Genomic DNA, 16,687 nt, shown 5'->3' with positions numbered 1-16,687 from the left:
GCAAATTGCTGATCATCAGTTACTCCCATACATTACCAGATTTTCATTCCAACCAATCAACTAGTTGGATGGTTGGACAGAAATTCTTTACGTGTGTACCCAGCTTTAGACGTTCGCAGCAGATCCTTTAAGGCAAGCCCTGTACGTTACGAGATGAGGCCTCCATGGCTCAGACTTATTTTGCCAGCACATCCTACAGACGCTTTATTGGATTGAGATCTGGAGGCCACGTGAACACCTTGAACTCTTTGTCATATTTCTCAAACCATTTCTGAGCAATTGTTGCAGGATGCAATGTCCTGCTGAAAGAGGCCACTGCCATCAGAGAATACGGTTGTCATGAAGGGGTGTACTCGGTCTGCAACAATGTATAGGTAGGTGGTAAGTGTCAAAGTAACATCTACATAAATGCCAGGACCCAAGGTTTCCCAGCAGAACAGTGCCAAGAGCATCACACTGCCAGTGGTTTGCTTTCTTCCCATTGTGCATCCTGGTGCCATTTCTTCCTCAGGTAAGTGACGCACACACCAAGCTGTCCACATAGTGCAAAAGAAAATGTGATTCATCAGACCAGGACATCTTCCATTCCTCCATTGTCTGCGCTTTCGGTGGTGGTCAGTGTAAGAGATCCCCGCCCTGCTCCCACCTGCTGCCGTAATTAAGCTCAGTGGGAGGGCGCAGTGAAGGAATGAGTGGAGGGAGAGCATGGGACGGCGCTGGGTGCCGAGACACCTAACGCCGGCACTGAGCATGGATGCTCTGACCGGGCTGCAGCTACGCAGCCAGTTGAGATGCACGGTGTGTTCTGACACCCTTCTATCAAAGCCAGCATTAACTTTTTGAGCAATTTGTACTACAGTAGTTCTTCTGTGGGATCGGACCAGACGGGCTAGCCTTTGCTCTATATACCCATCAATGAGCCTTGGACGCCCATAAACAAGTAGCCAGTTCACCAGTTGTCCTTTCTTGAACCAATTTTGGTAGGTGCTAACTACTGCATAGTGGGAACACCCCACAACACCTGCTATTACAGAAATGATCTGACCAGGCAAGTCGTCTAGCCATTACAATCTGGCCCTTGTTAAAGTCACTCAGGTACTTGCAAATTTATCCTTCTTCCAACACCTTAACTTCAAGAACTGACTGTTTACTTGCTGCCTAATATATACCAACTCTTGACAGCTGCCACTGTAACGAGATAATCAATGTTATTCACTTCACCTGTCAGGTAATGGCTGATGGGTGCATATAGATATTTGATTAGTAGGATCAGCTGAAAGGTCTGTAATCTGATATTTGTATTTCACAAAGCAGGTGAAAGGTCTGTGGCCTGGGGGCACTGACGCGATTATTACCACCCTGTTTAGCGCCGGATATTTTCATTTTGAATAAAAATATTCTTCTATGTACTAGTTGCTATGTACAATTAGTCACTTCCCTGGTATATTGGAGGAGTCTTTCATTTGTGAAAGACCAATGCGGGGGAATCTGACACTGCACATGCACACAGCGTAAGTCTCCGGACCCAACCGGATGCTGCAGGAGAGGGATGGTAAGATCTCTCTAATGCGAGTAGAACCCCCATAGGCTTAAAGCGGTTTACATCCGTGACATGCGGTGAGGTCAATGGCTGGGAAGGCACACACGAAGAAGGGTCTGAGTGCTGGGAGCCTGTCTCACACTAAAGGTGCCCACACACATAGCGATATTTTATCCGATTTGGCTGATTTCAACGAGTTGTGACGACAAATCGTGTAAAATATGGCCAAATCGTGAGTGTCCACTCACGGTCACGATGCCAATGCGCGTCCCCGCTGGTCTCACATCGCTTCTACAGATCTGCCGTGCTGTAAGGCAGATTTGCCAATCTGGGACACAGGCCCTGATTCAGAGCCGGACGCTCTGACAGAGCGCTCGCTCTGAATCAGGGCCGTCCCTCTTACTGTTTGGAGCGGCCTCCTGGTCGCTCGCATAGCTGTGGGTGACCACCCACAGCTATAGCGAGCGGCCAAAATGATGGTCGCGATGGTCAAGACCATCGCGACCATCGGGCTTGCGACAAGCCCCTTGCGGTAGGGTCTCGCTGCCGCAAGCCCTGGAGTGCTTTTGGCTCTATCAGAGCCAAAAGCACTCCCACTGACATCACTGTCAGTGGGCAGCCACGCCCCGGCACGCCCACCAAAGGGCGTGTGCTGTCAATCTCCATCGACAGCACGCCCCCTTTGGTGCGAGACCCATAACGACGGCTTGGCCGTCATTATTCGGGTCTCGCGCATGCGCACGACTGAGCCGCCTCCGTCGTGCGCACTTGGGCACCATCGGTCTGAATCAGGCCCACAGTGCACTGAATGCACGCTAGATCTTAAGTCAGATTGGACATTTTTTACTCCAAATCGTGAGTAGGATTGCCGGGGAGCTGCCAGGGGAGAGTTCAGAGGAAGTCGCACACATCGTGGGATCGTGTGCAGATCGCTATGTATGTGGGCACCTTAACTCTCCCCTCACTACACTAAAGGTACATTTCCACTGCACAAGAGTGGAACGATATGTCGTTCAGTGCAGGCAACCTCCCTCATCCCCAGACATGCACTACCTGTTGATATCGGCAGGTTGGCCTGCATGTTCAGGTGAGGACAGTTGTCAAACAACCAGCGGGAGTGCGCATCGTTGATTGTTCAACATTTTACTGCCCGAATTTATGAACGATTAAACGATGACAATGTCGTAATCGCTCATTTTAATAATTTAGTGGATACGCACCTTAAGCTTCAATATCCATTGATTCTCCTACCTGCGTCACTGACTTCGCTTGCTGCTGCTGACTGAGTTCCAACCTCTAAACACTGCAGTGCACTTCCTGGTCACATGACACATCCAAGGTGTCAATCAGTGCTCAAGACACGCCCCCCCATAGTCAGAGGCATGCCTCTATTAGCTCTCTTTCTGTGCAACTTACTGCCCGTGGTGTGGCCCCACCTCCAGTTCTGCAAGCTGTGTTTGACCATACAGAAGCGAGGCTTAGCTGTTGCTTCCTCATCTCCTCAAAACTGGTGAATGTAAACTCTAAAAATTATTACAATAAAACAAAGAAGATATTTTTTTTTATTTTTTAAATCCAATAAATTTTTATTGTAGATTTTTCTTTTTGTACATGAAAAGTTACAACATTGAAGCAATTGTAAACATTACAAAATTGCTATTAATTAAAATACTTAACATACATGTGTGGTTTCTCTTCTGTCTGTATCAGTAGCATTACATACAACACATTCCTCCGCATATGAACAATGCAGGAACCAAGTTTAACTGACTCTAACACATATAATAATGTCAACACATACATCTCTGCATTTAAAGTAGTGACCGACTAGTATAATACTTGGAGCTATCCAAATCATGGGCAAAGAGAACTCACACCCGACCGACCAAATGGAGAGTCCAACCATCTATCCCATACTTTATAATATTATATTATATATATATAGTATGGGCAGCACAGATGGTGTAATGGTTAGCGTTACTGCCTCACAGCACTGAGGTCATGGGTTCAATTCCCACCATGGCCTTAACTGTGTGGAGTTTGTATATTCTCCCTGTGCTTGCGTGGGTTTCCTCCGGGTACTCCGGTTTCCTCCCACACTCCAAAAATATACTGGTAGGTTAATTGGCTCCAAACATAAAATTAACCCGAGTGTGTATGTGTGTGATCATGTGATAGGGAACATAGATTGTAAGCTCCACTGGGGCAGGGACTGATGTGAATGGTCAACTATTCTCTGTACAGCGTTGCGGAATATGTGTGCGCTATATAAATAACTGGTAATAATAATAATAATAATAATACCCCTAGCAGTGTAAACATATTTTTCATGTGCGGCAACAGCTCCAACCAAAGATATCCAGGACTCAAGGCTAGGCCCAGAGGATGCCATCCATTCTCTTGCTATACACACTTTAGCAAGCGTGCAAAGGTTATTAGTGTATCTCACAACAGGCTTGTCAATAATGTCTACATCTAAAGCGGCCAGAACACATGCCGCAGGGGTAAAAATGTCCTGAGGCACACCTGTAGAGACAATAATTCTGATCACACTCTGCCAAAACGAATTCACTATAGGACATAGCCATAACATATGCCAGAAGGTACCTTCTGAGGAATTGCATTTGGGACACTTTGAGTCCGTTCTACCCCCAATTCTCAATAACCGGACAGGTGTCACATATACCCTATGTAATATAAAATATTGTATCTGCTGATACCTCACAGACATAGTGGCAAGGCGAGGACTGGCAAGGGCTATGCTCCAATCATCATCCGACAGTACCCCAATGTCATTTTCCCATTGTTGTTTTATGGATACCAAATCAGACTTGTGATGCTTGCGCAATGTTATTATAAATCACAGATATCAAGCGACCAGAACTGACCGATAATAATAGAGTTTTAATAGGAGATTCCTGTATGGATAAAGGAACCTCAGAGAATTGGGCATTAATAGCATGCCGGAGCTGTAGATAACGAAAGAAAAAATGGTTAGGGACCCCGAACTCTAGCTGCAATTGATAAAAAGATTTTAAGACACCCGCCTGAAATAACTGTCCCAGAGATACTACTTTCCACTGATCCCAAGCCTCTCCAACCTGGATAGCATGAAGTTCCTTAGCACTTAGCATGAGCTAGCGGGGTATCTGGATCTATGCCTTCTGCTTGCACTATACGTGAAACAAGTCTCCAAATAGTGATGGCCTGCCTAACTAAAGGGATATCCACTATATGTATATTATCACTCAGTAGTAGGCTTAATGGCGTTAATCCTGTTTTGGACTGTGCCATTACAAGGGCAGGCAGGGATTCAGAACTTTTATCATTTAACCATTCCCATATATGAGATAGTTGTGCACCGTGGTAGTATAATTTAAAAAGGGGTAATGCCAGGCCACCACTGTCACGGGATCTGGTCAGAGTGTCTAATTTAATCCTAACTCTCTTACTGACCCATAGTAGTGAGGACAATAGACCATCAATCTGTTTTAAAAATTTCTGGGGAATATATACTGGAGAGTCAAAATATACAGAATTTTAGGTTGGAGGACCATTTTGACTATGTTTACTCTATCCGTTAGAGTTAATGGCAATTTACCCCATACCGGGACGCGGGACCTAAGGTATTCAATCTGCGGTTGTACATTCAAAGATAAATATTTTGTGGTGTATTAGAAATCCAAATACCCAAGTATTTAAACGAGTCCACCCACTTCAGGGGAAGATCTATAGTAGGGTTTTTGGGGCAGGTTCCCCTGAATGGAAGGATACAAGATTTGTCCCAATTAATTAGTAAACCTGAGTATTTCCCATATAAGTCGATAATTTCAAGGACCGTGGGCATAGAGATCTCATAGCGCGAAATAAATAGTAATATGTCGTCAGCATACAATGCAATTTTATCTACCCTAGGACCCCAAAGAAGATATTTTTAAGTTAGAAATATCTTCTTTGTATTATTCTAATCATTTTTATATCAAATCTCAGGAGCATGACAGGGGAGGCTCTGCCTACCCTGACTGCATATCTCTGGTTTACAGCATCTGAAGATGGTGTTAACTAATGGGGCCAAATCCAAAAATCAAAGTTTGGTACATGGGGTTTCAACTCATAGTCAACATTGATAATAGTGGGGACTGCGATCTAGAGTGCTAATTAGCCTTCTGTAGATTTATGTGAAATCTCCTGCATTTGTTTTTTTTAGTACATAGCAACAAAATAATAATAATAATAATAATAATAATAATAATAAAAAAAAAGCTTGATAAATAGGCCCCCTGATGTATTTGTATTAGGAGTAGGTGAGAGATCTGTGTCCTGATGTCTGTGTATTAGGAGGAGTGGATAGGTCTGTATCCTGATGTCTGTGTATTAGGAGGAGGTGAGAGATCTGTGTCCTGATGTCTGTGTATTAGGAGTGGATAGGTCTGTATCCTGATGTCTGTGTATTAGGAGGAGGTGAGAGGTCTGTATCCTGATGTCTGTGTATTAGGAGGAGGTGAGAGGTCTGTATCCTGAAGTCTATGTATTAGGAGGAGGTGAGAGGTCTGTATCCTGATGTCTGTGTATTAGGAGGAGGTGAGAGATCTGTGTCCTGATGTCTGTGTATTAGGAGGAGGTGAGAGACCTGTGTCCTGATGTCTGTGTATTAGGAGGAGTGGATAGGTCTGTATCCTGATGTCTGTGTATTAGGAGGAGGTGAGAGGTCAGTGTCCTGATGTCTGTGTATTAGGAGGTGAGAGGTCTGTATCCTGATGTCTGTGTATTAGGAGGAGGTGAGAGGTCTGTATCCTGATGTCTGTGTATAAGGAGGAGGTGAGAGATCTGTGTCCTGATGTCTGTGTATTAGGAGGAGGTGAGAGATCTGTGTCCTGATGTATTTGTATTAGGAGGAGGTGAGAGATCTGTGTCCTGATGTCTGTGTATTAGGAGGAGTGGATAGGTCTGTATCCTGATGTCTGTGTATTAGGAGGAGGTGAGAGATCTGTTGCCTGATGTATTTGTATTAGGAGGAGGTGAGAGATATGTGTCCTGATGTCTGTGTATTAGGAGGAGTGGAGAGGTCTGTATCCTGATGTCTGTGTATTAGGAGGAGTGGATAGGTCTGTATCCTGATGTCAGTGTATTAGGAGGAGGTGAGAGATCTGTTGCCTGATGTATTTGTATTAGGAGGAGGTGAGAGATCTGTTGCCTGATGTATTTGTATTAGGAGGAGATGAGAGGTCTGTGTCCTGATGTCTGTGTATCTGGAAGAGGTGAGAGGTCTGTATCCTGATGTCTGTGTATTAGGAGGAGGTGAGAGATCTGTGTCCTGATGTCTGTGTATTAGGAGGAGGTGAGAGCTGTGTACTGATGTCTGTGTATTAGGAGGAGGTGAGAGATCTGTGTCCTGATGTCTGTGTATTAGGAGGTGAGAGCTCTGTGTCCTGATGTCTGTGTATTAGGAGGAGGTGAGAGCTGTGTACTGATGTCTGTGTATTAGGAAGAGGTGAAAGCTGTGTACTGATGTCTGTGTATAAAGTGAGTGACAAGTAGTCAGCGTTTGGGGGAGGTAACAGAGTGGTTAGAAAAACGCAGGTGTGTCGGACCGTTTAAATACCGTTTTCTGGGCTTGCATAATTTAGCCATAGCATCCTTGCTTGCAGCAGGAGAGGCCTCTGCGTGTCTGGAGACCCGCCTTGACTTTGGCATCTTAGACCTACTCAGAAGGCTGATGGCCGTCTGATCTATGTTCAATGTTTCCGGCTTTGTTCGTGAGCAGAAGATGCGAGATGCTTTCAGTGGGCGTCTCTAAGCACTGGATTTGCGAGTAATTAGCATATTTTCGCAATTGCGATTCGTGAGATTGCAGCTGCTGTGGAATTTGCGTACATCTCTGAATCAGGCCCTGTGTCCTGATATTTGTGTATTTGGAGGAGGTGAGATGTATTTGTATTAAGATGAGGTGAGAGGTCTGTATCCTGATGTCTGTGTATTAGGAGGAGGTGAGAGGTCTGTATCCTGAAGTCTATGTATTAGGAGGAGGTGAGAGGTCTGTATCCTGATGTCTGTGTATTATTAGGAGGGCAGAGGTCTGTGTCCTGATGTCTGTGTATTAGGAGGAGGTGAGAGGTCTGTTTCCTGATGTCTGTGTATTAGGAGGTGAGAGGTCTGTATCCTGATGTCTGTGTATTAGGAGGAGGGCAGAGGTCTGTGTCCTGATGTCTGTGTATTAGGAGGAGGGCAGAGGTCTGTGTCCTGATGTCTGTGTATTAGGAGGAGGGCAGAGGTCTGTGTCCTGATGTCTGTGCATTAGGAGGTGAGAGATCTGTGTCCTGATGTCTGTGCATTAGGAGGTGAGAGGTCTGTTTCCTGATGTCTGTGTATTAGGAGGTGAGAGGTCTGTATCCTGATGTCTGTGTATTAGGAGGAGGGCAGAGGTCTGTGTCCTGATGTCTGTGTATTAGGAGGAGGTGAGAGGTCTGTTTCCTGATGTCTGTGTATTAGGAGGTGAGAGGTCTGTGTCTAGTTGGGCCAGGTAAGAATGTGTGTCATATTTATGTATTATAACAGGGGTGGGGAACCTTTTTTCTGCCATTTTGATAAATATAACAGTATTTGAGGTCCCGATGCAGACCACGCCCCCTCCACGTGATGTCACACAAGGGTGGGGCCACAATCGCTGGTGATTACAGCAGTGTCCGGACCATCCTGAGGATGCTCCAGGGAGCTGTAAGGGCGGCTGGATGACAGTCTGAAGCATCCTAAGGACGCTCCAGGCGGCATTGCTGCATAGATTCTGGCTAGCAGAAAAAAGCTCAGAGGGCCACACCAAATGATTCCGAGGGCCTTATACGGCCCCTGGGCCTGAGGTTCCCCATCCCTATTATAGAAGTGAGTGGTCCATGTACTGTCTGTGCATTTAGAATGAAGTGAATATATGTATAAATATATATCTCTGTATTAAAGATCAGTAGTATTATTACTGGTGTCTGTTACTTGGGAGATAGAGTACCTACCCTGACATCTGAGGAAGTGGCTACTGGGTACCCTGGAATGAGACCTGTAGGAAGGTGCAATGCAGGAGAAAGTTATGAGAGGTTGCAGTAAAATGTCCAACTCCCTTCCATGTCAGTGTACATGCTGGCCACAGCAGACTCTCTGAGTCCTGCATAGTAAGGACACAGCGATAAGGAGGTGAGGGGGGACTCTCCACCCCACCCCCTCCACGTTCTGCTTCTCAGTGCAATAGTAAAGGCAAAGGAGCAGCAGCTGAGGTGAGGGAGGGACAATGCAGCCTCCACCAATCAGCTGCCGGGATTGACATGCCAGGCTCCAGTGCCAGCCAATGGCGGTGTAGGGGAGAAAGAGGAGTGGGCTGGGTATGTTTGTGTGAGTGCAGCACAGATCCTAAGTGTACAGTATGATTCCTGGGGGGGAACACTCACTCTCTGCCCGTTGGGGAGGCTGCTGAGCACTGGAACCCCGTGCACCCGCCAGGCGACAGAGGAAGGTATGTACCCTGGGCTCCTCAGGCAGGGGTGGGGGCACATATGGGGTATTGTTATTGCAATTGTCTCGGCAAGTGATGCAGCTGCGGGTGGTACTTGAGTGCAAGCTCTTTAACCCAGCCATTGAGAGGTCTTGCAGTAAAGACTGCTGAGGGAGTGACCCTGGGGCCAGGGCAATTGTTACCTGGGGTTAAGCATTAGTTGATCTCCATTAGGGGTAGCAGGGTCTCTAGGTGCCGTGCATTACTGCTACCCCCCTTGTCACGGACCTGGCTTCAGTCCCTGGCAGCGCCCTATGTACTGGATGCATGACTGTGGCTGCGGGACACCCCCGGCTAACACTGCCCACCTCATCCCTATACGTCTCCGTTCACTTTAATTTAAAAGCCAAACACATTACATACATTCGTTTCATCAAGTTGCATTCGAGGACATTCTGCGCAGGCGCCGTAGCGCCGCACGCTGTTGCTCTATGGGAAGTGTAGTTCTCAGGGCCATGGACGCCTATTGGTCGCTGCGCGCACAGCCAGTCAGCGACACTACAGCTCCCGTCGGGCATTGCGTGGGTGGGCGGGGACCGATTGAGCTCTAGATGCTAAACTTAAATGCAGCGGCGGGAATTTAGGGATAGAATCATAGAACGTCGGGAGATGAGTGATACATTGTAGCAGTTCCATCCTATGCCGCGGCACCCGGAGTACTGTAAGTATATAGCTGCTGTGTGGGTGGTCTGTGCCTACTGTAGATATGCCGCTCTGTGTACGTGGGTCCATACAGTGATCTGTGCAGTGTGTCGGTGCTTGTTATCTGAATGTGATGCTGGGTGAGCAATCTATGTTCTATGTGTCGATGTATTGTTTTTTTTATTTTACTATAATACGTGTGTGTGTCCTTTCAATTATTCAGTGTATGGTACCGTTGCCTGTGTGATAATTCTGTGAGCGCATACAAAACTTTCCTCAATGTACAGTTTTGATAAATAATGTATTGCATGGTAATCTCTTGGTGTGTATGCATACAGAGTATTTCCAGGTTGCTGCATAGTTTGTGTATATGGTGCTGGATGCAGAGTCCTGTTACATTGTATACAGTGTGTGTTCAGGAGTCACCTGTGTATATACTATCTAAATCCTATGATTATTACACCTTACTCAGAATAACTGCAGGTCTACTGCAATGTTAAGTATATGTACACTTGTAAATGATCCAGGTATATAATGTATATTGTAAGGGCACATTTTAGTCCAAGAGAATGCAGAGCTACTGTAGGCATCTAATATAGTGCAAGGTAACTGTGTAGTGTAGAGTATTGGACTCTTCAGTGTCAGGGTTGGGTCTTCCCATCCTCACATAGCTCCTCTCTCACACACAAGTCTGAGTAAGTATTATCATTATTGTACCCATGTTGCTATCATCCTTAAAATGTTGTTGGTATTTTCCAAGATGGTAGTATGTATGGTTGTTTTCCAGGACCTGGGTAAGGAGGAGTCTGCTATAGATGAGGGGGGAGGGTGGGCTCTCTCACTGGGGTGGGGGAGGATTAGGGATGAGCCTTTTCTTGTAATAGGATCTCTCTACAGCTCTACACTTCTATTAGATCCTAGCATCTTGGCTTTGTTCACTTTTCTGACTACACAAAATGTTTAAAATTCATAATAAATAAGAATATATTCTTGGAACTTCCCTATAGTTATAGTTTGCGACACTGTTAATTGCATTTTTATTTTGTTAAAGAATCATATTTATAGCGTTACAATAATCTTCATTAGAACTAAACACAGGTTGTATAAAATGGAATGGGGTTAATTTTGTTTTAATTTTAGATGGAAATATAAAACCAAATAAGACAGTAAAGTTGCTTGGCCCAGTGATTCCTCTGTAATTGGACTTATGGAAGACTTTGAATAAAAATATAAATTGTTTTATGATATTGCTCTATAGTGCGTTTACAAATTAAGGGGGGATTCAATTGTTAGCACCCGTGGGTGCCAAATGGAGCGATTAAATTTTTTGCTCCGAATAGCCGCAGGAGCCCACGTTTCTGCTGACACCCTCATGAAGTAGCAAGCAGAAATATGCGCTAAGTCTGTGGTTTGATCACGCAGGACTTTAGACGGGTTTAGCAGTATTATGCGACTGAACCGGGTCTAATTGTGCGCAATAATTAATGGGCACCCAAAAAAATTTAATTGCTCAGTCAGGCGCCCATTAATTGAGGCGGCGCTAAAAACAATTTTATCGTCCCCTTTATGTAGAGTGGTCTTAGCGACCAGCGTTTGTTTTGGATACCTGCGTTTGGAAAGTGTTATGAGACCAGCCTATTTTCCTTCTGTTAAATGTACACAGCAATTTGGCATCTTATTTTACTTTTAGGAATTGTTTGACTTTTGTTTGGACCTGGAACAGGTCTGAGGAGGAGTGGCTGCTATTATTATAATTTGGACTTCTCTAGACAGAGATTTATAATGTTTGTTTATGTTGCTATAATCTGTATCTATCCATATACACAAATAAGCAACTTACTTAATAATTGTGCATGATATTATTTCACCATAAGCACCACACTAGTGACTTAATCTGTTTACTTTAAAAATGTTTGAGATACTAAATGTTTTTTTTTTGGTTTCCCCTCTCTTTTCCAGTCTGAAATGCCTACCAGGGGTCTCAAAAGAAAATATCCTGAATGGGAGGAATCCGTACTGGACGGACACCTGTCCTTTCAGACAGACAGCTACTCTTTCTTCCGTCAGTCTCTACTGAACATTTCGCTTGAGAAGTTCAATAAGGGACGTGCGATGATAGAGCCTAGTCTGCGGCGTTATGTTCTCATTGCCAACACCTTGAGAGTTATCCAGGAGGAGATTTGTCACGAGAATCCCTGTCCTTTTCCAGATGCTGGGCTGTCTCGGGCATGCGATCCATCGTTAGGGAGTGACATAGGCCCCTGTCTCCCTCAGGATATGGAAAATACCCCCTTGACTTCCGCTGAAGATGATTTCACTGTGTCTGCTGCCATTGCTTCCATTCTAAGAGAGCTAGAAAGTGTGTTGGACGAAGGTTGCCCACAAGGCCCTCACCGTGCCTTTGGCATGCTTGAGCCTGTAGCCAAGGTAGAATCCCAGAGCGGTTCACAAACTCTTTCACCTGCTCAGCCACCAAGTGATCCCGTTGCGACTATGAAGGAACAGATACTTAATTTCAACTCTGGATCTTTGGGCGACAGCACGGAAATTGCATTAATAAAAGAACTAGTGCTGGCTGCAGCCTCTTCGGAAGACCTGTCTGAACTCCCGGTAGCCATGGACACATCACTGTTAATGGAGGCGCCTGCCGAGGCCTCTTCACCATCTAACTTTCCAGTAGGAACAATTGCTATGGACACTTTCAGCCCCGAAGGCGTGGCTTTAGAGGCACCGCTGGAGCAGAGTATTTCAGCAGTGCCTACTAAAGAACTGAAGTCTTCAGAGGCAGTCTTTGGTAGTTTTGAGATCATGAATTCCAGCTATCTTAATGGTGTCTCCTTTGATGACCCCTTTTCAGACATAGATACCTCTGTGTTTGAAAAAGAAATCCCAACCTTGGGGGCTATTCCAAACAGCCGATTATCGTCTTCAGAAGAACCCTGGTTTGCCCCCTGTTGTAATTCTCCAACCTATACCACCAGTCACGGGAATCGGGATTCAAATGAACTTGATAACATCATTGAAATATTAGTGGGGTCTTAGTGTTTTGAGTTGGCAATAAGACCTACATTCATTTTATGACTGGCCAGTATATTGTTTTTAAGCTGGAAAGACTGAGAAAATGCAAAATTTGCACACAAACTGTATATTATCCATTGCTGGTTATTTTGCGGTTAAAGCAGAAGCTGTGCCTCCGACTAGTAACCAGGGATATTGTTTACATAAGCAATGCAGTAATATATATTTTATATCCTCCTGCAATAGACTTGTCATGGCTGATCGAGTGGCGCACATTGCCTCCTTTTTGTTTATGACAAGTCTTAATACCAGAATGTATTATGGGGTGGAGTTTGCCAATGGCTCGCAGGGCAGGCAACCCACCTTGTCTTCTATGAAGATCCTATTTTTATGTATTTTATTTTTAATGCTCAGATGTATTTTTACAGCAGAGGCTGTTTTTGTTTTGTTTTTGTTTTTTACAGAATTTGAAGCTGTGGAGGGTCAAACATTGGGTGCTACATGGTCACTTTATTAGGGTTGGGATTGCAAATAGTCTTCCACAATCTATTGTGTGCTAACGTTTCTTGTATTTCAGACCTGCAATTCCAATCTGTTTTTGTTTTTTTTTTTGTTTTTTTTACTGTTCTCAAGTTTTTTACAATTTTTTTTTTTTTTTTTTTTTTTTCTTTGCCTACTTCTATTTTGAGGTCTTGTCAGGATGTATGAAGATCTGCTGCTTTTTGTGCTAAATGGGTGAATACTGTCATATACACAACATGACTTATACACCCATTAACTCTGTATTGCCTTTGGATTTCCCAGAGTATGATACCCCTAATGCAGAGCATTGTACTCTTAAATGAGAGTAACAGATGGGCACATTTATGACTTAAGACTTCAGCAAAGTTGAAAAAGGTGGGTGTTGTCCAAAGCACTCTTATGTTTTATAGTACATTTTTGGAAATGTAAGCCAACATTTAGGGGCAGATTCAGTTAGCCACCTTTTGAGCTTTAGTTACAGAAGACTGATGTCTGCTTGCAGCCTATGGATCTGCAAGCAGATTGCGCCTACCGTAATGTGCAGGAAAATATGCAACTGGGATGCCAACTTTATGGGGTGTGTTTTTTTTTTTTTTTCCCTAACTTTGCTTCAGTTTTTAGTTGTGGAGATCTAAGTGGGTACAGAACACAATAACTTAAAGCCATGTTAGGTCTGTCACTCGTCTGGAGCTACTTTAAGCCATTTAAACCTGTGATTTCTGCTGCTTGTTTTAGGGGTATTTTTTTTTTTTTTTTTTATGACGGTAGAACCTACTTCTGAAGTCTCTATTTAAAATACATACTGGGGACACCCCATGGGGTGTAAATAATGTGAAATCTTAAGTGACCTCATAAGCAATAGCTTTCAATCACACATAAATAGCCATATCTACAGGTTGAAAATTATTGTACCTTTTGCTAGCACACAGTGTAAGGTGAGCCAGTATTCTTAGTAATGCAGCTTATTTGTACGCTAGGAACTAGTGGCACCTTCCAAGGAATAAGGAAGTCTTGTGGCACGTGCCTTGTAAATGGATTGGCTAAGCCCAAACGATGGCTGCCTCTGTGGTGTATAATTGAGATATACATTCAAACTGTGTTCCTCAGGCACTCTCAACAGGTCACATTTTTCAGGATTTCCTTATTTGTTTGTATTGTCCCTTCTGTCCCATCAGAAGAAAATGTGCAAAATATGACTTGATGGTGTCTCCCAAGGACTGGAGTCGAGAAAAAGTTATCACCTGTTTGGTGTTTGATACTAGTGCTCTGGGTTTAGATTTTGGTTCTGTTAACTCAATACTTGCCAGTTGATATGGGACTAAGGGGTGTATGTACTTAGCCTTGGATGGAGATAAAGTACCAACCAATCAGCTAACTGTCACTTTACAGACTGTTTGAGAAATGACAATTAGGAGCTGATTGGTTGCTACTTTTGGCTCCCTCCAAGGCTTAGTACATAGGGGGCCTTATTGTTCAACAACTGCTTACAACTCCTAGGCTGACACACTATTACCACTGCAGCTTGTGTGAATTTTACAGTCGTTTCTCTACACTGCAGTGGCCTCTGTAATGAGAGCGATTTTCATTTCGCCCAGAAAGTGCACAGGTATACAATAAATGTGTATTTTTGCCATGCAGTATAAAACTGTAGTACTTGTAAAGGATGCAGTCTGTTTCCTTGTCGGAAGTAAAATGTGGGTCGTCTGTTGCATCCAGGTTTACAATCCTATTATTCACCTGTAAAGACACATTTCATACAAGTTCTACATTTTGGTTTTAATTGGAAAAAGCACGCCGTGGTGCAAAATAATGAGTACTGGTGTGTACAGCCAACTCTGCCTGTTGCCCATACATAGCGGTGGCAGATATTTTGTGAGCTGAACCAATATTTATATTTAAAATGCGTTCTCTAATGTTCTAATGTCACAAAACGGCTGCCTTCACTGTGTGTGGCAAAAGGTTCACTGCAGCAGGTTTTTTTTTTTTTTGGTTTTTTTTTCACCTGGGAAACCAGGTTAAAAAAAAAAACTTCCAGAGATGTAATGTTTCATGTGTTTAAAAGGAGCGGTTTCTTTTTGCGCATTTCTTGTTTTGAAGAAAACATGTTATTTAATGTATGTCCTGTTTAACATGAATCTATGCAATATGTACATGTGAGAGAAATATATTCCTTTTTTTTATTAACTTAAAAAAATAAATTGTGATACAAAAATAAAAAAATTGGTTGTGTTTTGTTAATAATTAGATCTGTGTATAATGGCTGTATAGTGAAGCTGTTCTTATGTTCTTATTCCCCATAAATTCAATGTGTAGGTGTGAACCGTTAAGGTAGAATACATGTTTGTGTTAACCTCACAGCAGATACATACATACATACATACATAGGCACTCAATGTGTAATGGTCCAAAATTCAAACAGCCGGGGTGCACTAAATCCTCAGAGAGCCTGGCACAGGGGCAAGACCCTAAATACAAATTTGGTTAGGCAGCACTCCACGGACAAAACAGGGGAAATCAGCTAGTTAGAGCAACATTTCAGATGTTTATTGCATCTTTCTTCAAGGCTTAACAAGTAAGCCTTGAAGAAAGATGCAATAAACATCTGAAATGTTGCTCTAACTAGCTGATTTCCCCTGTTTTGTCTGTGGTTGCTGCCTAACCCCCCAAAAAAAATTAGAGACAATATATCTATCTCTCACAAAATTGGAAAATGCTGTCAGTGAAGCTGCTGTGACATCACTCTCCCTATGAAATAAGAGACTGCTTGGAAGACATTTACAAGTGAACAAAACAGCCAAGCCACACTACTTCTTTATTCGCATAAGGGCATGCATTCACCTCTCGTGATTTGTGGAGAGTAGGACTATTATATTTAAAATTATTAAGATTTGACTTCTCCTGAATCTACGTGTATGTAAATAATCTCCCAGGTATTTTCCTGACTTTTATAAATGCATTTACGGTAATTGTCCCTTTTGTAAAAGCTGCCGTGCTCTTGATTTCCACTATGAATTGGGCATCCTTTCTCTCCAAGTTACAGGGATTTGCCCTAATAACATTGTCAGGTGATAATGATTGAGACTTGTGGGTTATTTTTACTCTGAAATGATTGTATTTAAATTCTATGGTGAGTGTGTTCTAATCATGCCACAAAAGTCTAACACTGCTTGTTTTAAAAACACAGAGATAACAACAAAGTTTTGGGAATATCTAATTGTATGTAAAGCCAATCTATGGCTAACCTTAATGAGACTGCAAATTGTCTAAACACGTGTTAATTTAATTACAACTCTTGGGGAGACAGACTGACTGGTCATCTGACAATAGCGTAGTAAATGCCATAATCTGAGGTATGTCACATCTAAGTGATGTGACGGAAGTAGAATGGAGTTACAGGTTTATGGATACAGCACAAAAGTTATTAGACAAGG

General features: G+C 43.5%; 1 protein-coding gene across 1 annotated transcript; it reads left to right on the top strand.

Annotated features, from left to right (window-relative positions):
- Positions 1-8,946: 8,946 nt before the first annotated feature.
- LOC148501666 (SERTA domain-containing protein 2-like) lies at positions 8,947-12,846 on the top strand. Its single transcript, XM_088450099.1, has 2 exons — positions 8,947-9,035; positions 11,676-12,846. Exon 2 carries the CDS (start codon positions 11,682-11,684, stop codon positions 12,756-12,758), a length of 1,077 nt encoding a protein of 358 aa, XP_088306225.1. The 5' UTR covers positions 8,947-9,035; positions 11,676-11,681; the 3' UTR covers positions 12,759-12,846.
- The last annotated feature ends 3,841 nt before the right edge of the window (positions 12,847-16,687 follow it).

This window comes from Taudactylus pleione, unplaced genomic scaffold (assembly GCF_031769625.1).
Source record: "Taudactylus pleione unplaced genomic scaffold, aTauple2 ptg000507l, whole genome shotgun sequence".
Classification (NCBI taxonomy): Eukaryota; Metazoa; Chordata; class Amphibia; order Anura; family Myobatrachidae; genus Taudactylus; species Taudactylus pleione.
This window is presented reverse-complemented; position numbering and strand designations above follow the sequence as displayed.

Bases quoted from the DNA above. Each gene is read 5' to 3' on its own strand.
- LOC148501666 (XM_088450099.1), top strand. From the start codon at position 11,682: ATGCCTACCAGGGGTCTCAAAAGAAAATATCCTGAATGGGAGGAATCC.